Consider the following 21,615-nt stretch of genomic DNA (forward strand, 5'->3'; position numbering starts at 1 on the left):
AATTCCTTTATGATCTTGGTTGATTCAGGGAGCACTCACAATTTTATTGATACTGTGCTGGTTTCACAATTACATATCCAGATAGATACTTCTCAGATTCTAGAAGTAAAGGTTGCTAATGGTGAGGTAATTAAAACTCAGGATGTTTGTAAGGCAGTACCTATCTTGTTGCAAGGGGAGGTATTCTTGGTACACTTACATGTGCTATCAATGGGGGGATGTGATTTAGTCTTGGGCACTCAGTGGTTGGAAACATTGGGAGTAATTCAGTGGGATTTTAAATTGCTCACCATGAGTTTTTCTTATGGTCACAGGCATGTTCAATTACAAGGGTTGAAGAGTGCTAATTCACAACTGCAAGATGGTGATAATTTTTTGAAACAGTCAGTGAAGAAGGGGTTGATCCTCCAAATTTCAGTTCAGTTGCAGTCTCAATTGTTGACTGCAGAAAGACAGTTACCAATTCCTGGAGCTATTGCTGCTGTGTTAATGGATTACAAAGCTGTTTTTGCTACTCCTGAAGGTCTACCTCCCTTAAGAGATCATGAACATCCTATCACATTGAAGGAGGGAGCTCAAGCTGTATCTCAGAGGCCTTACAGGTATCCCTATTATCAAAAAAATGAAATTGAGAACATTGTTAAAGAGTTGTTGTCTGTGGGGTTTATTAGAAATAGTAGCAGTCCATTTGCTTCACCTGTTCTTCTAGTGAGGAAGGCTGATGGCTCTTGGAGGATGTGTATTGATTACAGAGCCTTGAATCAAAAGACCATTAAAGATAAGTATCCCATTCCTGTCATTGATGAATTGTTAGATGAACTCTTTGGTGCCACTGTGTTTTCTAAGTTGGATTTAAGATCCGGATACCACCAAATTAGGATGAAGGAGGAAGACATTCCAAAGACTGCCTTTAGGACTCATGAGGGTCACTATGAGTTCTTAGTAATGCCATTTGGGTTAACCAATGCACCCTCAACATTTCAGTCACTTATGAATTCAGTTTTCAAACCTTACTTAAGGAAATTTGTCTTGGTATTTTTTGATGACATACTTGTGTATAGTAAGGATTTGGCTGCTCATGTTGGTCATCTTAAATTGGTGCTGGAAACCCTGCTGCATCATCAATTGTATGCCAAACAATCAAAGTGTGTGTTTGCTTGTAAGGAGGTAGAGTATTTGGGACATTTAATTTCTGGTGAAGGGGTGAAAACTGATCCAAGGAAAACTGCTGCTATGCAACAGTGGCCTATTCCTCATGATGTAAAGGCTTTGAGAGGGTTTTTGGGTTTGACTGGCTACTATAGGAAGTTTGTAAAAGGGTATGGTTTAATTGCAGCCCCTTTGACTGCCTTATTAAGGAAAGATTCATTCACATGGACTCCTGCAGCTTCACATGCATTCCAATTGCTCAAAGATGCTATGTCCAGTCCACCTGTGCTAGCCTTACCTGACTTCAGCAAACCATTTGTTGTGGAATGTGATGCCTCTGGGTTAGGAGTGGGTGCTGTCTTGATGCAGAACCAAAGGCCCATTGCTTTCCATAGTCAAGCTTTGAAGGGCAAAGCACTTACTCTTTCCACTTATGAAAAGGAATTGTTAGCTTTAGTGGTAGCTGTGAAGAAGTGGAGGCCTTACCTTCTTGGAAGTCCTTTTGTAATAAAAACAGACCATCAAAGTTTGAAATACTTGATGGAACAAAAGATTGGTACCCCTGCTCAGCAAAAGTGAATCACCAAATTACTTGGTTATGCCTTTATAGTGGAGTATAAGCATGGTAAAGAAAACTTAGTTGCTGATGCCCTTTCCAGAAGAGAATCTAATGAGAATGTTGATGCTGATTGCAGTGGAGTTGGTACTCTATGCATCATCTCCTTTCCTACTCCTAGTTGGCTTGATGATCTCAAAGCTAGTTATGTCACTGATCCTGTCATTCAGCCAACAATTCAGGCCATTAAATCAGGGCAGAATGTTCCAGTGGGATTCACCCTTTGTAATGATTTGTTGTTTTATAAGGGTAGACTATACTTGGGAAGTTCAAACCAGTCTTTGAAGACTCTTGTCTTGCAGCAAGTACATGATAGTCCTTTAGGAGGTCATTCTGGATATTTAAAGTCTTTCCATAGACTTAAAAAGGACTTCTATTGGTCTGGAATGGGAAAGGACTTGAAGACTTTGGTTAGGGAATGCAATGTATGTCAGAGGTTGAAGAGTGAGACCCGTTTCCCTGCTGGGTTGTTACAGCCCTTGGTCATTCCAGATAGACCTTGGCTTGACATTAGTATGGATTTCATAGAAGGGCTGCCTAAATCTCAGCAGAAGTCAGTGGTATTTGTGGTTGTGGACAGATTCACCAAATATGTTCACTTCATTCCATTGGCTCATCCTTACACTGCTGCTAAGGTGGCTCAGTTGTTCATGCAATTCATTTTTAAGTTACATGGACTACCTTCCACCATTGTAAGTGACAGGGACCCAGTACTCACCTCTAAATTCTAGTCTGAATTAATGAAATTGCAAGGTATTAGTTTAGCTATGTCCTCTTCTTACCACCCTCAAACTGATGGCCAAACTGAAGTTGTGAACAAAAGTTTGGAACATTATTTGAGAGCTTTTGCTGCTGACAAACCTCAAGCTTGGGTGGATTGGCTTCCCTTGGCAGAGTTTTGGTTCAACACTAACTTTCATTCTTCTCTTAAGCTGACTCCATTTGAAGCTCTATATGGATATCCTCCTCCTAAGTTTGTAGATTATGTTCCAGGAACTACAACGGTTGCAGCTGTTGATTCAATTCTGCAGGATAGGCAGCAACTGTTTTCATTACTCAAGCACAATTTGGTGGCTGCACAAGAAAGAATGAAGTGGTTTGCTAATAAGAAGAGGGTGGATAGGTCCTTTGCTGTGGGAGATTGTGTGTATCTTAGACTGCAACCTTACAAGCAGTCCTCATTTCAGTCCAAGAAGTTTAGCAAGCTAGCCCCTCGTTTTATGGACCCTACCAGGTTGTGCAGAAAGTGGGAGAGGTTTCCTATAAGCTTGATTTGCCTGAAGGTTCTCAAATCCATCCTGTGTTCCATGTCTCCAATCTCAAAGCTAAATTGGGTGCTCTGGTGGGTCCTAGGCCTGCTTTACCTACTGTGACTGTGGATCAGGTTCCTACTCCTGAACCAGTGGCTGTTTTAGCAACCAGGTCACATCAGCTGAGGAGTAGACTTATCACTCAGGTGCTAGTGCAGTGGCAAGATGAAAGCAAGGATGATGCTACTTGGGAGAGTCTTTTTGGGTTGCAACAGAAATTCCCTCACCTTGTGGGCAAGGTGTTTTGAAGGGGAGGAAATTGTTAGAATGTGTATTCATGTTAGTATGAGTATGTTAATAAGGGATGGTGTGTGGTGTTGGTAGCTATGTGTATGTTACTGTATGTGATGCTGCATGAGGAGTGCTTGTGAGATGCTAACGAGGCACGCAGGAGTAGCTGATGAGCTGGGTAGCAGGAGGTGCATCAGGTAGTGTTGACTGTAATTGCTTAGTTGGCATATATGCTGAGCTGGCACTAGTGATTGTACCAAATGAGAGTTAGTTAAATACGGTTAGTTTGTTAGAGTAGTGGCAGCTGGTTGACAGCTGGATTGGCCGTTAGGCAGTTAGAGAGCAAGGCTTGGAGAGTGTATTAAAAGGCTAGGAAGAGAAGAGCTTGGGAGACTCGATTCTTAATTCCAATTCTTCAATTCTATTCTCAACTTTCTCTCTAATTTCCTCTCTATTTCTATAATCAATTCTCTTCTCTGTTCTTGGGGGATTGGTTGACCTCGAATTCAACCATTCAGCAACTCTATTCATAACATAGATTAATCATGTTATCATTTGAAAAGTAGATATTAGGAAAACCTAAATATAAAACTTTTATAATACATTTTAAATATAAAAAAAATATCCCATTTAAAATTTTTCTCTTAAACCAATGTATATCAAGCCACTTTTGACATTAGGTGCTCAAAGATTCATTTGATGTAATCTCTTTTAATTGTATTCCAGTTTTTTTTTTTTTTCTTTAGACAAATTGTATTCTAGTTAAGTTTAACAAAAGCAGAACTTGTACTTGAAAAACTTTTTTTTTTGGGGGGTGAAAGTACTTGCAAAACTTGGCAAACAATGGAGAGGAGGAGGGATATGGGTGGTCTTTTCTTCTTCTTCCTCTTTTTTTGTTTTGTTTTGTTTTTTTTTTTTTTTTTTTTTTTTTTTAGAGTTTCAACTAATGACGTTCACTTCTGATGATAACTCTTTATCATCAGACCAAGATACCAATTGGTTTTTGGTGTAAGCGGTGATTAAATTTCAGATATTTTCTTCATTCTTTTGTTGCCTCAATGTAAAGAGTTTTATTTTTGTTTTCTTTTTATGAACAGTGTATAGGGTTTTATATTAATACAATTTCTATATTGTTCATTGAAAAAAAAAAGTGTAATTGATTTTTTTTTATGAAAGTTTATTGATTTATAACTCTTTCTTTAGCCCTAAAATAATTATTTGGTTAAACTCCTATATATTGGGATGTAATTTCCCTTGAATCTTTCTTGGAAGTATTTCAGTTTCGTAAGATTTGAAGTTGCTACCCATATAATATGAGTATATTAGTATATGAGAAATGATATGTTCAAATATTTTCACAATATTTTTACAACAAATCCTAAGTGGCAAGTTATTACTGGTTATTATTGTTGAGGCAAAAAATTAATCTTAATGTTAGGTTCAAATTTGAACCTATAACAACTAACTACCTGTGATTTGTTGTGAAAATGTTGTGGATGTTGTATCTCTCATTAGTATATTACCCAAAAAATATCCTTGCTGCCTAAGTTTTCTCTGACCGTAGCATCTCATATAAATATTCCCTCGTAAATAATATGGTTATTAACTTTTTCGCATTATCGCTTAATATGATTATTAACTTTTTGGCATTTTCGCTTTGTGGTTTGTTATGTTCCCCACTTATTACATATGTTCCCTTTAAAAGATATGTCAAAACGACAAAGCCAGTGACCTTGATGGAGTTGGCCTATACCTACTGCAAGAACTAAGGCCCAACTTAATAGGGTCTTTTCCTTATTTTGGCAAGTACTTTATCAACCCTTTAATAGTGGGTCGGAGCTATTAGAAATCAACTACTCACCCCATAAATGTCCATCAGGAGTCAGGGGATTCACTTCAAGGACCAATTTGATCATTTAACAAAGAAATGCTTGGAGCGAATTAAGTGGGAAAAATACGGTGCTCACATAACATTTATGTTAGGTGATTTGACCTCAATGAGTAGAATTTTTTACCGTTATTGATAATAGATTTTAGGTAAAATTCACGCATTATATATATATATATATATTTTTTAACTACTTCTATATTTGGGATGAACAGGTATAAGCACATATCTCCAAGGTGACAAATTATTTTTTCCGTGCACAAAATCCGACTTCCTAGAGGGCAGCCCTTTCTTTGTTTTAATAGACTTTGGTTTGGTATTAATGGAACTACACATCTCAATTAATAGGTAGGGACCCTGAATTGGTAGTATTTATTTGTTTGGTCATACCCGTAACAGTCTGAAAATCTCACTGGAAAAGCAGAAAGTGTCCCAGCAGTAAGCAAGCTTGACCCCAAACCTGTAGAAGTTTGTAATCCAAATTAACTCATTCTTTGTACAAATGCTCCTCTTATCAAATTCATCATTCTCTTAATCTATTAAGTGTCAGTTGTAATCACCTAGCAAAACAGCATTTAGGAATTAAGTTACCTCATCCCCCATGAGCCCTCATTAGTTTGCTACTTTGCACCAAAGTTGTTTCATCATTAAGTAAAAATTTAAAATGCTTCTTATTTTCACAGGTTATTTATGTGTTCAGGGCATATAATAAATCAAATCAAATCTTGATCTTCCTCAAGAAATGTATAGGAGAAGACAAATTGACAGATGAAATGAAGAGCATCATCCCAACGACACTAAACTTCAAATAATTGATTTTCCCTCCCACAAGGAAAACTTTAGGAGCCGTTTGGTACAGGAGTTTGAGTAATATTATTTGTAATTTTTTGAAATATGTGTGGATGAAATAGTATGTAGAAATGTGTGTAATATTCTTTAAAAACTGAAAATGAGTTGTTTAACGACTCTACCAAACCGGGCCTTAATTTTCTACTGGTTCTGGACAATAAATAAAAGAGTAATTAGTTGATCTCTGTCCTAGACACCTTCAACTGAACCATCTCAACTAACACATCCGTTGTTCTCATAATTGTTAGATCATATGCCATCATGTCGTCCATATAGAACATACCAATGAAAGAAGCTAAAAGAAGAAATCATTAGGCAAACACAATGAAATTGGCAGCTCCTGCATCCAGAATATCCAACATTCAATTTGAATGGGCCACCGAACCGAAGAGGTCTAACATTTCTTCAAATGTGTCAAACGGCACCAAGAAGAAACAATGGATGAAATTGAATGCCCTTATCACTATTCCTATGATAAGGGCATTCAACAATTCCCGGAATTGTACATGCAAGCCTATTCTGGATTCTATTCTCTTACCTTACTATACAGGTTTTGATGCTCTAGTGTCAACAACCTTTTCAGGCAAGTATGCATCTTGTGCGTGTAGGAATGAGATGTTGATTATCTTAGTGCCCTAGAGGGGGTGGTCACTGACCGCATTTTCAGTTTTGGGTGCTCGCTGTTGAAGGATTATCAGCAGATTGTGGAAAGAAAACAGGTACTACTATTAGACCGTGCCTGGAAAGCATAGCTTGGATCTTGACATCGCCGGACTGTGTTTTATCTGGCAACAAACTCCACCCACAAGGTCAATGTTGAGAGTTGCTGCTTTTGGAGGCATTTGTTTTGATTTGCCTTCATGTACTCAAAAGGGCATGCACTCTGATAACAAAATGACATTCAGTGTGGAAAAACTGAGCCAAGTATCATTTGCATTACAGAGAAGATAGAAAATTAAAATGATCAGAAGAGACAAATTTCTAGAAATTAGAGATTATAATGATAAGACGAAACAACAATGTAAATGTGAGGAGGAAAAAATGGACCTATCAAATACAAAATTTTCCAAAAGGATCATGAAAATGTATCAAACATCAGAATATATTAAACCTATAAATCAAATTACACCAGAATATTGAGGGTGACACTTGAGATAAATTTTAACATCTTGTCTCAAAGTACCAACTCCCTTCACCAGAAAATGCTTCTACTCCATGACAAAGGAACATGAAAGCAATACTCCCAAGAGCGTCACAAGAAAAACCTCCTTCTGCTCGTGTCCATTTCCGGCTAAAAATCAAATGGGGAACAAAGCAAGTGTCAGAGAGATTGAGGGGATTTTTTTTTTTTTTTTTCCTTTGAAAAATGTAAAGATTGTATATAAGATCTAAACAGCGGCCTGATTTGGTTGGTAAGTTGACTACCTTGTGAACCCACTCAAATTCCCCGCCTTTGCTATCAAATGTTCCATGCTGCAAACTGGTCAACTTCAGTGTAAAACGAGGGCCACATTCCTGCATGTTTAAAATAGAAATATTGTATAGGCATACAGTCACAGCCCATACAGACTTCCAACAAGATAAATTAAAGCAAAATATAACTGATGCTATGACCTAAAATGAAGTCGTTGGAATGATTAATAAAATTGCATGGTCTAAGGTATCAACAAGGGGCCATAGCAAAGTACAAACTCAATGCACAAGGCTCCTGCTTTTGCGGAGTCTAGAAAAGTCAGTTGATATGTAGCCTTAAAGCCAATTTTGGAGATGCAGATTCTCATACTCAAACCACATATCACTTGGGCTTAGGGAACTTGCTTGCCACTAACAAGTGTCCATAGCAGTGTACCGCAATTTCAATTTATTTTAGCAAACTATTTTGTTCATCACATGATCCTGAAGCCAATTACTCACGTTTGAGTTGAACATCTATGTCTTCTTAGAGATGAACAATTTTATGTGTCGCAACTTGTCTACTTATCAAAAAAACTTGTCACTCAGAGTTACCAAATTTTCTTCTATCAATACTCACAGTAACCATATTTTCACTAGATCAAATTAAGAATAATGCGAAATGCAGCAATGAAAGCATCTGCATATGCATTTTGCTTCCCTTGTTTGCCATTAATAAAAAGCAACTGATATCTTATGTCATATCAAGTTTTAGTATAAACAGGGAACCATGAAAATCCAACTTAAGTCTGTAGAATCACTTCTAATCAACAGATATTTGTTCTTTTGTGTTTGCACTGTTTGAAGTATCTTGGGTCATGACAGAGAATAATTCAGATGTTCAAATGTTGGCAAGGAAGATTTCATCACCGTAGGAGTGCAAAAATCCAGAAGGCAGTTCCTTTGTGTGTCTGATGTTTACAATTTGGTGAGAGAAGAAAGGTAGAACATTTGACAGTGTATAACATCCTAATCATGTTATAAACTGTTTTTGAGATCTTTGTATGATTGGATGTTTGCTTTGGGTAGCATCCCTTCTTTGTCTTTTCTTGAACTTTTAGAATATATATATATATATATATTTTAATAATTTGAGTTTGTACCATTGTAATTCTTTGGGAGTGGTTTGCTACACATTCTGTGTTATGTGAACTATCTTTTCTTTGAACATATAATTATTTTTTGTTAAGTCTCTTGGAATAAAATTATTTTTACACATGCATATAAAATAAAATAAAATAAAAATCTAGTTCAGCAACCTAAATAAGGTCTATATACAATCTATTGTATCCCATTCCAAAGGAATTGGCATATTACATTCCCATACGTCATTTCCATTTACTGCAACCACACTCTAGGTAAAAATGGGACACAGTAGCATGATTTGTACTGGTGGAGTGTGGTTTGGGGCTCAAATATTATATGTTAACCAAGAGGAGGGACAGTGAGGGGCCTTACTGAGCAATTAATGGAGGGCACAATATCAAAATCTCAAAATACAAATGCAATTGACGCTGACCTGAAGACGGGCTATTACTCTCTCTTGAGAAGCTTTCTCACCCTTGGCATCCTTGGCCTCTTTACCTTTTGAGTCAGTCTGTTTACTTTCTTTTCTGTCAAAAATGTACCTGCAAACATGATAACAGGATGTATTTGTCAGAAAACCATAACTTATAGAATAGTATAAAATTGTCGACTGTGATAACTTATAAATGCTACAGAAACACACCGATGATGCCGGAAGAATATAAAATCGCGCTGATTGTGGAATGTGACAACTCGCCGACCACGAAAATTTGGATCTTGTGGGAAAAGTGACTGTATTAATCTAGAGGTGGGGAAAAAAACTGTTAGGGAAAGAGATTTGACAATTATAAACACCATCATTATTCATCAGCATCTATAAGATATGAAAATTGAGGTGCATGCAATTCAATAAAGACTACATACATGAAGAGTGTTGAAATTTTAAGTAGCAGTCACATTTCATATTACTTTGAACAGATATTACCAACATGTATGTATTCAATCATTAAAATAAGATAAAAATGCACCTTCCAATACGATGACCCAGGCGTGTGGTGAAGTTATTCAGAACGAGCTCGGGTTTATGATTGGTTGGATTTCCATGATTCTGCAAGCAATATGGAAGGACGAGAAAAAAGAGGCCAATGAATACAAAAGAAACATATTTCCTTAAAAAAATATCCATTTAATACTAGTAACATGAAAAATCAGGCATCAACCTACATTTATTTTTAGGTAAACAGTACTCATCCAGACAGATTACAGTAATGTAGGGCAGTGTCCCTGAATTGGAACATGAGGAAGAACAGGTAAAATTTTGAGGCTACCTCATAATTACATATTTTCTGGGCGTAATTGAGCCCTCGCACACATTAATTTCCTAAGTAAGAAGTAAGAACCCACTAGATAGTCCAAACATCACATATTATCTGAGGATTGGCCTCTCCAAAAAAATGGAGGTAAGGCTGCCTAACAATCACTTATTTCAAACCCCGCAAAATGTGGGAGCTTTGTGCACTAGGGACGACCATTTTTTTTTTCCTTTGAGTTAATCTAGTGCTAGTGTCCATGAAGCAATAACAGTCAATCTAACAAAACAAATAGCAGTGTTGTCAGTCAACACATGCTTGACTGGTTGACAAGTACTGATTTAGAATGACTTTTTTCATATATCACATTTAGGAGCAACTTGAAAAGTGCTGATTAATCAGTTATTCCTACTTAATAAAGCAAAAAAAGAAAAAAGAAAAATCAGAATCACATGATCTTAAACAAGTAATTTTAAGAGTGGTTTTGATTTCATAAATTCCCATTATCCATTCCATGTTTCATTACAAAGTGCCATTTTTGTCCATCTTCCTCTGAAGACAAAATGATGCTAGTATCTGTTAAGCAATTACGATGATTGCAACAAAACAAAAATATAATTGAGATTGCCAGAAGTAATAGCCTCATATCTAAGAACTGCATGGTCCACTTAACAATTAATAATGGAAGCAACAGAACATTATGAATGAGTCACCATCAATGCCTGATGAATTGCAACTCTTGGCATGCTATACCTTATAATCTATTTTTAATATTAGTCAACATAGCAGCTCACATGATCACATAAAATCAAAGGGCTTGTATTCATATTAAAACATCAGCAAGAAACCTTAATATCCTTCCGCAAAACAAGCTTTGAAAGCTTGAAATGAGCAGTAGGTCCCTCCGGTAAGCCAATGATTAGGAGAGCGTCTACAAGACAGCCAAAAAAGCTGACAGTCAAAAACAATTACAAAGGGAAATGGAAAAAAAAAAAACTTTTTTATTAAAATTGTAAAAATTAAAGGAATGGAAAATAAAGACTGAGAATATATTCACATCATAGATTCCATAGCACCTTGAGCATGAAGCATCACTAACCTGGTTCCCTACGATTGGTGTGAACAACTATAAGAGAAGTGAAATCCTTGTTATTCGCATATTCTACAATCTGAAAACAAAAAATGGGGGGTTAATTCAAAAGAAACTGTCAATTGGATTTAGATTCATGCTTGTCTTCTCATAGAACCAGAGAGTGGGTTTGAACGGAACCCAGGGTTTTTTGCGATTTCATCCCCGGAACGACGTCGCTTCTTTTGTTATATACTGGCCACTCACCACCTGCCACGTAGATAAAATCTTTTTTTAAAAATAATTGTATTATTGCCTTCTCTTCACCTCTAGTTAAGAGGCTTGCATATTACTAGTTAACATCTTTTTCTGTGTTCTTGATATACATGATCTAAGTCCCCTCCCTATTTTCCAACATAAAAGTTAGGTTTGTCCACAAGTCGTTCCAGGTTGAGTTTGTACCTAACCCGAAACTGACCTGATGGGATTGGGTGGCAAAAATCCCACCCGCCATCGACTACCGAAGTAGATAGGTTGGGTGGATCAGATCTTCAACGAGTGGCAAACGGGTCAATCAACGTCATAGATTTGAGAAAAATGTGAGAAACAGCAAGGAAATTGCGAGAAAACAATGAGAAAAACTCAGATCCGATGAAAATCTCATTGGAATCTATGAGATTTTGCCAGATCTGGGAGAAATCTCACCGAATTCGATGAGATTTCGCTAAATCTGATCAAAATCTCACCAAATATACTTGAAATATCGCCAAAATTTGGGTTTTTTGCCAAGAACTGGAAATTTTTTGCCGGAATCTGGAAATTTTCACTAGAATCTGGGTTTTTCACCTGACGGTTCGGGTTTTTCCAATTTTAAGGGGGAGGGAAACCGAAACGACCCACCAGAGTTGGTTTCTAGTGGAGAAGACCCGCTGCCAACCGCCGGAGTAGTCGGGTTGACCAGTGTCAGATCGAATCTAGTTGATTTCTACGGTGGGTCAAATCTTCGGATGGGTTTGGACATCCCTAATAAAAGCTAATAAAAATAAACTTTATTTTTAAAAATAAAATGTTGGTTGAATTATAAAACTTCTTGCTTCCTTCTAATATTAATAACACGGTTGAAGTCAAAATCTCATTGAAATCAAATCTATATATATATATATATTAATAGAAAAAATTTAGAGAAAATTCAATTAAATTCTACAATTGAAGTCCACTTTTGCATCATGTGTCCTAAATTATTTATTTTTAAAAAGAGTTTTATTTCATTATTTTTAAGTCAAATGTGGGACTATATTATAAATATTCATCCAAGTGAGTTATTGTGTACAAAAACTATAGATTTTAGAATTAATGAATAGAAAAAAAAAAAAAAATAGACAATTTACATTTTCTACCTAATAATATTCTCACAAGATTTTTAAAGAGTTAAAAAATATATAAGAATGACTATCAATAATATTTAAACTATATATGTAAACTATGTATCTTAATGTATATCAATGCATCTTTTAAATATATATATATATATATATATATAGGTAAACCTGAGAGAAAATCCAATTAAGTTTCAAATTTGAATTCAATTAGAGTTTAATTTTGCGCCACATGTCCATCTAATTTAAATTTTAAATTTTTGTCAAGTGAGTTAATTCAGTGTAAAAATTGGATTTCAATTAGAATTTAATTTTGCGCCATGTATTCCATCTAATCTAAGTTTTTTTAAAAAAAAAATTGTGTCAAATGAGTTAATTTAGTGTAGAGAACGAGGATTCAATCTAAATAAACCATAAAAAATTATTAAAAAAAAAAAAAAAAAAAAAAAAAAACCAAATCATGTAACTAAAAAAAATTCAAATCTATAAGTCATCTATATACTGAGTGTAAAAATCAAAGAGTTCAAATCTAATCCATCTAAGTTTTTATTTTTTTTACCAAATGAATTATTAGGTGCAAAAATCGAAGAGTTTTGAACCAATTAAATTTTAAATCTCACACACACACACACACTCACACACACATATAACGAGAAGCCATTTCATATTTTAGAAATGTATAATTTAAAAAAAATGCAAAATAATACCATGTATAATTTAAACATCTTCTAAAATTTTTAATTGTATCGTTGCATATACATAGGGTTNGGGGGGGGGGGGGGGGGGGGGGAATAGAAGGCACCTTTTTCAAGTCATAGGTTCCTCTCTTGTAGTAATGTGCATTTGGGATCACAGAAAGCAGCTCTGATATAAAAGCAGGTCCCCTCTATAAACCAAAGATAAAATAATATTAAATATATGTATATTCATGCTGAGCTTCATGGGTGGCATAAGACAATTAAAAATGGCAACGAGGAAGACCTACACTAGAATTGAAACGGCAAGTGGTGATTAGAACTTTTGGAGTACGATCACGCTTTAGAATTGCACCGAATTCGTCGGCATCATTTCCAGCAAACAGCTGCAAAAGTCAAAGATGAAATTACATTATATCAACGCATGAGATTACATAATTCTAACAGAACTGATCAAATTCCGATAAAAATTTAAACATCTCAACCCCCAAAGCCAAAGTCATATATCCTACAACCCACCCTCCCACCACCACACAATGCAAATGAAAGAAACCCATAAATCAATTTCGCAACTGAATTTCTTTTCGAATTTCGCTTAATTCCAGAACATGTACTTAATACGTAAGCAGCTCAATTAAATTCCATGAACTTGGAAGCCAACACGGCTAGTTTTTTAGCTTAACTCAAAATAAAGAAAAACATCAAATTTTACCTCTTCATCATCGGGCTTACACACGGTCTCATCGAATTCTCGGGTGTTCTCAATGGTACGAGGAACCATCTTCGGCGGCGGCTGCAATAATTAAAAACCAAACCAAAAAAAAAAAAAAAACAACTATTTGATTACGAAGTCTGTAATTGTTGAAGATTATTATAAGAAAGAGAGTAAAATCGAAAAGGCTATACCTCCTCGCCGAGCTCGAGAGCTCGCTTCTCGGCGGCATCGCGAGCCTTAGCCTTCTTACGCTTCTCGAGCTTCTTCTGGTGCTTGAGCTTGGCGTGCACTTCCGACCTCTTCTCCTTGTTCTTTATCGTCGAAGGCAGTATCTCCTTCTCCTCCTTCTGCATCATCGGCTTCTTCCGATCATTCTCGATTTCTGGTTCTAATTCGCTTTCGCTCTTCTTTCTCTTATACCCCATTCTATAAATTCACTTTGTATTCAGCGTAATGATCCAAAAAGAAAATAATTTAAATGAGATGATGATGAATGATTACCTGAGATTTCACGGCTCTTGCTGTAAAAGACTTGAAGAAGAAGAAGAAGAAGAGGAAGCTTTAGGATTCTCTTGCTGTTAGGGTTTTTGAACGGACCCAGGGTTTTTTGCGATTTCATCCCCGGAACGACGTCGCTTCTTTTGTTATATACTGGCCACTCACCACCTGCCACGTAGATAAAATCTTTTTTTAAAAATAATTGTATTATTGCCTTCTCTTCACCTCTAGTTAAGAGGCTTGCATATTACTAGTTAACATCTTTTTCTGTGTTCTTGATATACATGATCTAAGTCCCTCCCTATTTTCCAACATAAAAGTTAGGTTTGTCCACAAGTCGTTCCAGGTTGAGTTTGTACCTAACCCGAAACTGACCTGATGGGATTGGGTGGCAAAAATCCCACCCGCCATCGACTACCGAAGTAGATAGGTTGGGTGGATCAGATCTTCAACGAGTGGCAAACGGGTCAATCAACGTCATAGATTTGAGAAAAATGTGAGAAACAGCAAGGAAATTGCGAGAAAACAATGAGAAAAACTCAGATCCGATGAAAATCTCATTGGAATCTATGAGATTTTGCCAGATCTGGGAGAAATCTCACCGAATTCGATGAGATTTCGCTAAATCTGATCAAAATCTCACCAATATACTTGAAATATCGCCAAAATTTGGGTTTTTTGCCAAGAACTGGAAATTTTTTGCCGGAATCTGGAAATTTTCACTAGAATCTGGGTTTTTCACCTGACGGTTCGGGTTTTTCCAATTTTAAGGGGGAGGGAAACCGAAACGACCCACCAGAGTTGGTTTCTAGTGGAGAAGACCCGCTGCCAACCGCCGGAGTAGTCGGGTTGACCAGTGTCAGATCGAATCTAGTTGGATTTCTACGGTGGGTCAAATCTTCGGATGGGTTTGGACATCCCTAATAAAAGCTAATAAAAATAAACTTTATTTTTAAAAATAAAATGTTGGTTGAATTATAAAACTTCTTGCTTCCTTCTAATATTAATAACACGGTTGAAGTCAAAATCTCATTGAAATCAAATCTATATATATATATATATATTAATAGAAAAATTTAGAGAAAATTCAATTAAATTCTACAATTGAAGTCCACTTTTGCATCATGTGTCCTAAATTATTTATTTTTAAAAAGAGTTTTATTTCATTATTTTTAAGTCAAATGTGGGACTATATTATAAATATTCATCCAAGTGAGTTATTGTGTACAAAAACTATAGATTTTAGAATTAATGAATAGAAAAAAAAAAAAAAATAGACAATTTACATTTTCTACCTAATAATATTCTCACAAGATTTTAAAGAGTTAAAAAATATATAAGAATGACTATCAATAATATTTAAACTATATATGTAAACTATGTATCTTAATGTATATCAATGCATCTTTTAATATATATATATATATATATATATAGGTAATTTTATTGTATCGTTGCATATACATAGGGTTACACACTAGTTCATACAGCATACCATGACTATGTACGGTTCATATATATATAAACCAAAGTTTAGAAAAAAATTCAATTAGAATCAAAATTAGATTTTGCTTTTGTTAATTTTTCATACAAATTAAATTGTTTATATTTTTGCTGTTATTTTTTCTCTAAACTAATGAGCATATTTTTTATACAGTTTATATTCAGATATTTTGTATGTGAAGATATTAAACGTAACAAACTGTAATTGAACTAACCAATCTCATGCACCTATCCCCATTCAATTTAGGAGACACTATTTGATCAATTTATTATTTTATTTTGTGTGGTATTTAGTAGAATTTTACATACAATAATTGTGAATTAATATTGTATATGTAGTATCCAATAGTGATTTTTAAAATTATATATGTAATAGCAATATAATGAGAAACTTGGCATAACCAATATCATGAAAATTGTAAGGAAAAACTATTTTAGTACCTCTAAATGTCCTTCCAAATTTCCTAGTCAAACTATATCATATATGTTTAATAACTCAAACTAAAATTAATAGCTCCATTACAATTCATCAATCTTGTGCATAAGCATGGATTACATACTAGTAGTATGTAATATATAAAAACAACATTTGAGAGTAAGTTCAATTAAGAATCTAAATTAGATCTTAATTTTTTGATATATATATTTTTAAAATTAGATTCTAATTACATTCTAATTGTGGTGCCAAAGTGTTATTTTAATTATAATATTATTTGATATCAAGTATTTCTATATATTAAATACACTCCTTTTTCATTCTAAGTATCCTCCAAATTATATTTTAATAGTTAAAATTTTGTGCACTGCATTAGAAGCAGAAAGTTCAACATAATATGATTTTTTTTTTCTCGTATCTGAGATGTGACCATGTTTCCTTTGTTGGTTTGGGCCAGCTAAGTTTTTATAAAGTTGAGCGGTTTTGAAATTCACAAATGGGTAAAATAGTAAGTTTGAAATAACCCAGGAGTAAAAATGTCGTTTGAATCATTCAAGGGACATAAGAATACAGTAGTGGAATAAAAAATTTAGCTATTTGGCACTATAAAAAGTTACTTTATCTATTTTACCTACACACATGTTGCAACAGTAGATCTAATTTAGCTTTCAATATAACAAAATAATATAAACATCATAATAAAATAAGATATCTACTACAATAAAATAATATATCCACTATAATAAAATATTCACTACACACAACCACAGCAGACAACCATCACAGCCACACACACAACCACAACCACAACCACAACCACCACCACCATCACCACCACAGCCCACAACAAAGAAAAAAAATCAATCAAGCCCACACCCACCAAACCCAACAGGCAACACCCATACCTACCACCATAAAACCCACCTAATCCACCACCACGAACACATCAATCTACCCACAAATCCACCCACACAGACACCGTATTAAACCCAGCGACCCACTCACGAACCACACTGACCCACCACAGCACACCAATGCCAATGAACCCAACCGACGCCGACTATTCAACCACACCACAGCCCATAACCCACCGATGCCGACAAACCCAACCATCTGTCGACGAACTTAGCCACCCACCGACCTTGATTAGCGGCTTGGGACAGCTGGTGGGTCAGTGACATTGAGGATGAGTCGAGCCACTACCACCGGGTGAAACAGAGAGATGAGAAAACACTGTAAACAAAATACCCCCGAAAATTTCATTAACAGAGAAAGAAAATGCGAGATAGTAGAGAGAGGGTGGAGCTTGGAGGTTCGACCTTTGAGGTGGAGATCTAGAGAGAGAAAATGCGAGATAGAGTGGTCGGCGCTGGGCAAAGGCTTGGTCGGTGGCAACAGGCTTGGTTGGCACTGGGCAGGGGCTGGGTAGAGGCTTGGTCGATGCTGGGCAGGGACTTGGTCAACGGCAACGGGCAGAAACGAAGAGGGTGAGGATTGATTTTTTTTTTTTTTTTTTTTTTTTTTGTGTTTTGGTGTAGCTAAAATAGGTATATAGCTATTTAGCTACACTGCTGCAAATGCTTTAAGTATCACTCCAAAACATCATGATCAAAACAACATGAAGAACATAAAGATTGAACCACCTAATTAAAAAATCAAGCCACATTAAGAATTTACGGCTAGCATATTAATCCATGAGCCAAGTAATTATGAAGGATTAAATTTCATTGGTCCTAAATTGGATTAGTTAGAACTAATTTCATGTCAAAGTTTAATTTGTTTATTTTTATGAAAACGAAGTAATTTAGATTAATCATAAAATTAAGAAATAAAGCCTTAGATTTGGTTTTTTTTAACTAACCCACCCAGGCTCAGCCCTAAGCCTAGGCCATTTAGGCCATGGCCTAAGGCCTCCCTAACATAGAAAGGCCTCTAAATTAAAATGGAGCAGTAACTTTTTTTTTTCTTTTTCTTTTTATAATTAAAAAAAGAGTGAGTTATTTGCCTTTTTTTTTTTTTTATCAAATAGGTCTTATAAATTAATATGTCACCATCACAACAAGTAATAAGTAATTTAATACTCATTTTATTATTTTATTGAAATGTCACTTCAATTTGTAAGTTTTTTATAGTAAAATTTGTAGTAACTTTAGTATTTTCTCCATGCACAAAATATTATGAATCAATAGAAATACAATACAATTACCAATTCACCATTAAGTGAACGAAAGATGCTAAAACTAATACAAATTTTATGACAAAAAACTTACAAACTAATGTGGCAGGAATATGATTGGTGCCACTCAAACAATATAATAAATGAATGTTTTGAACAACTTATTTTTATTGGTGGCACGTCAGTTTATAAAACCTACATAGTAAGTATCACTAGCTTCCTTTGGGTGAATTAGTCTTATTAATTAGTAGGAAATAATAATAGATTTGAAATAAAAAATTTACAATATAAAAAATAAAATAAATATTATTTAAGTGATATTTAGATATAAAAATACATTTTTAATATTTCGCCTTAGGCCTCAAACTATCTTGGGTTGAGCCAGAACCCACCTTGTCAAAACCTGTCAGTATTCAAATATCCATGACCATGGCATCATTGACTCACACTCACATTGTCCTCCTAATCCAACTCTTCATCTTATCAATAGCAACAATCTCATAAGTGAAGGCCAAGCTTTTCAAGACCCATCCCTTCCCTCCTTAGAAATTGCGATCATCTTCTCTATCCCAGCCACTAATACAACAACCCATAAGCCCAACTATGACCAACCAAACCTATTCTGTCACCCATATCGAAATGCGTCCATCCACAGTAACATACCATTTCCAAACGCCTCCTCCTCCCCCTCATATAACTTTAGCTCCATCCACAGGGTCATCTTGAGCATTGTAATGGGTCTCCTAAGTGGCGTTGTTTGTGGAACCCTTATTGGCTTTACCATGTTCCTCGTCTCTCTTCGCTCATAACTTCTTCTCTGATGATTAGCTTAACCCTTGGAAGCTTGGCTATGTCTAGAATCCCACCACCACCATTAAGATTAGATGGCAAGTTAGCACCAAGCTTGTTTTACTTGATCCTTGAATACTACTAAATTTTAAAAGCATTAGCATTAGCCTAATGCATTTTTAGCCAAATTTGATCCCTAAAACTCCACTTTTTGTTATTTTAGCTATTCTACTATTCACAAACCACTACATCAGGCTCAATACTTTATCATTATTCTATTTAAATATTATTTTTTTTTCACTCTTGAAATAATTTGTTTTCACCGTTTTTCCCTAATTCAACGTATCTTCCAACATCAACAAATCCAAACAAATAAAACACAGCCATGGCTAATGCCTACAACCTAATCAAACAATCAATGTCATCCCTCAAACCTAGATTAAAAAAAAAAAAAAGCAAACTAAAAAAACAAAACATAGATCAAATAGACCCACATTAGCAAAAAAAGAAAAAAGAAAAAAGAAAAAAAAGACCCACAACAATGACCTAAGACAGCAATGCACCACCATGATGGCAACCCATAACAACTGTCATCCATTACCCATTGCAAGTTCGGGAACTAGCCATCGTCCTCTACCGTTGAATCAACCTAGATCGTGACCTTAGGGGTGTGCCTCCAACTCACTAAAACTGATTTGATCTAACTCAACCCGCGGGGTTAGGTAAGTTTTTAGGGGTTGGTGTGTTGAGTTGGGTTGTGAAGTTTATTTTTAGAGTGAGTTGGGTTGGGTTCAAGTTATAAGATTTATAAATCCGCATAATCCGACCCGACCTACCTATATTTAATATATATTAAAATTTTAAAAATATATGTAAAAATATATTATAGAATTTTGTTATTTACTTTTTTTTACCCCTCTTCCTAAATAGAACTCAAACCTTAAGTTATGCTCACATAGTTTGTGTTGGTTTGATGTTATGCTCAAGATTATTTGGATATAAATTTGCTCTTAACTACCTAGCATCAACTGCTAAATCGACCAACACACGCTTAAATGGCCAAATTGATCAACCCAAGATAGTTTTACCTATTTTGTTGGAATCAAGTTTGAGAGAGAGAGAGCAACCTGTTAATGGCGTGGAGAAAGAATGAAGAAAGAAAGAGAGAAAGAGAGAGAGAGAGAGAGAGTAAAAAAAAGAATTAAAATGGTTTATTGAACTACAATAGCCTTTGCTTCATCTATCTAGATTCTAGACACTGTTTAGTGTTTTGAGAAAAAAATGGGTAAATTTTGGCTAGGCAGCTCTTTGATGAGGCTGTTGCAAATCCTCTTATAGGACTAAATAAGAAGGGTAAACATATATTTTCCTTTGACAAAAAAAATAAAAAAATAAAAATATAAGTGCTATAGTGCCCCAAATTTTAAAAATGGATATATTGGAGTCCTTGGGGCCAAGGATTAGATGGCAACACAAATATTATAGGAAGGTCGTAATTTACAAATACCACAAAAGTTACAGTTGACGCAAAAGGAGACCAAGCACAAAGCAAAAGCCAAAAGCCAAAAGCCAAAAGACGCAAAGAAGACCAAGAAGATAGTTCATCGAAACCCATGGCCATGGCCTCACTGATTCATCGTGTCATCCTGGTCCAACTTCTGATCCTATCGGTGGCAACAATCTCAGCGACGGCCAGACCTTGCAAGACCCTCTTCATCTCGTCCTACTCTTTCTCCTTCAAACCCGTTAACCAACAAAACCCTTCTTCTTCATCCTCGGGATTCGTCACCGTCTTCACCGAGATCAGCCACTTCAACCCAAAACCCCAAATGAAAGAACAACCCTTCCCCACCACCACCGAGATCTTCCTCTTCCGCGACCCGATCCACCGCAACGACATGCCGTTGGGGTACAGGAAACCCCAACAACCCCTCGCTTCCTACGACTTCAGCTCCCTCCGTGACCGCACCAAGGACATCTTGAGTGTCGTCGTCGCTCTCCTCTTCGGCGTTGGCTGCGGGGCCCTCACCGCCGCCACCATGTACCTCGCTTGGTCTCTCTTCTCCCACCGCTTCTCCTCCTCCGACTACTCCGCTTTCCCCTCTTCTTTCTCCGACGACGACAACGACAACGATGACGATGATGTCAATCCCAAGAAGTTCGGCTATATTAAGATTCCCGCTGCCACCGATTCTCTGCCTGCTCCGGCTCCGGCTCCGGCTCCGGCTAAGTGAACGGTATGAAAGTATATGATAATCGCTATTATGTTATATGGTATTTTAGTCAATTTGGAGCTATTGAAGCTTGTCTCTCTTTTTAGCGTGGATTGTGGACTAATTGTTTATAATAAACAAAAGAGAGAACAAGTGTGCTACTTTTCTGGTCTGTATTATTCAATTAACGACTTTATTGTCTTATATTCTAATACTTTAAATGTGATCATGTACTTTGTTTATGTTATTTATGATTCTTGTTGGGTTTCGTTATTTTGTTGTGATTCAACTGTGAATATCATATCTGACTGAGT

At 35.8% G+C, this 21,615-nt stretch overlaps 2 protein-coding genes across 2 annotated transcripts; one reads left to right on the forward strand and one right to left on the reverse strand.

Moving 5' to 3' along the window:
• Positions 1 to 7,004: 7,004 nt before the first annotated feature.
• On the reverse strand, positions 7,005 to 14,314 carry LOC112006647 (uncharacterized). Its single transcript, XM_024038952.2, has 12 exons — positions 14,188 to 14,314; positions 13,878 to 14,112; positions 13,684 to 13,764; positions 13,262 to 13,357; positions 13,079 to 13,162; positions 10,931 to 11,000; positions 10,680 to 10,762; positions 9,550 to 9,629; positions 9,225 to 9,323; positions 9,015 to 9,123; positions 7,469 to 7,558; positions 7,005 to 7,334 (listed from the first exon to the last, which is right to left on the reverse strand). Exons 2-12 carry the CDS (start codon positions 14,109 to 14,111, stop codon positions 7,296 to 7,298), a joined length of 1,065 nt encoding a protein of 354 aa, XP_023894720.2. The 5' UTR covers position 14,112; positions 14,188 to 14,314; the 3' UTR covers positions 7,005 to 7,295.
• Positions 14,315 to 20,701: 6,387 nt separating this feature from the next.
• Positions 20,702 to 21,322, forward strand: LOC112006644 (uncharacterized). Its single transcript, XM_065759676.1, has one exon. The coding sequence runs from the start codon at positions 20,702 to 20,704 to the stop codon at positions 21,320 to 21,322; it is 621 nt and encodes a 206-aa protein (XP_065615748.1).
• Positions 21,323 to 21,615: the final 293 nt, after the last annotated feature.

This window comes from Quercus suber, unplaced genomic scaffold (assembly GCF_002906115.3).
Source record: "Quercus suber isolate HL8 unplaced genomic scaffold, Cork oak 2.0 scaffold_338, whole genome shotgun sequence".
Taxonomy (NCBI): Eukaryota; Viridiplantae; Streptophyta; class Magnoliopsida; order Fagales; family Fagaceae; genus Quercus; species Quercus suber.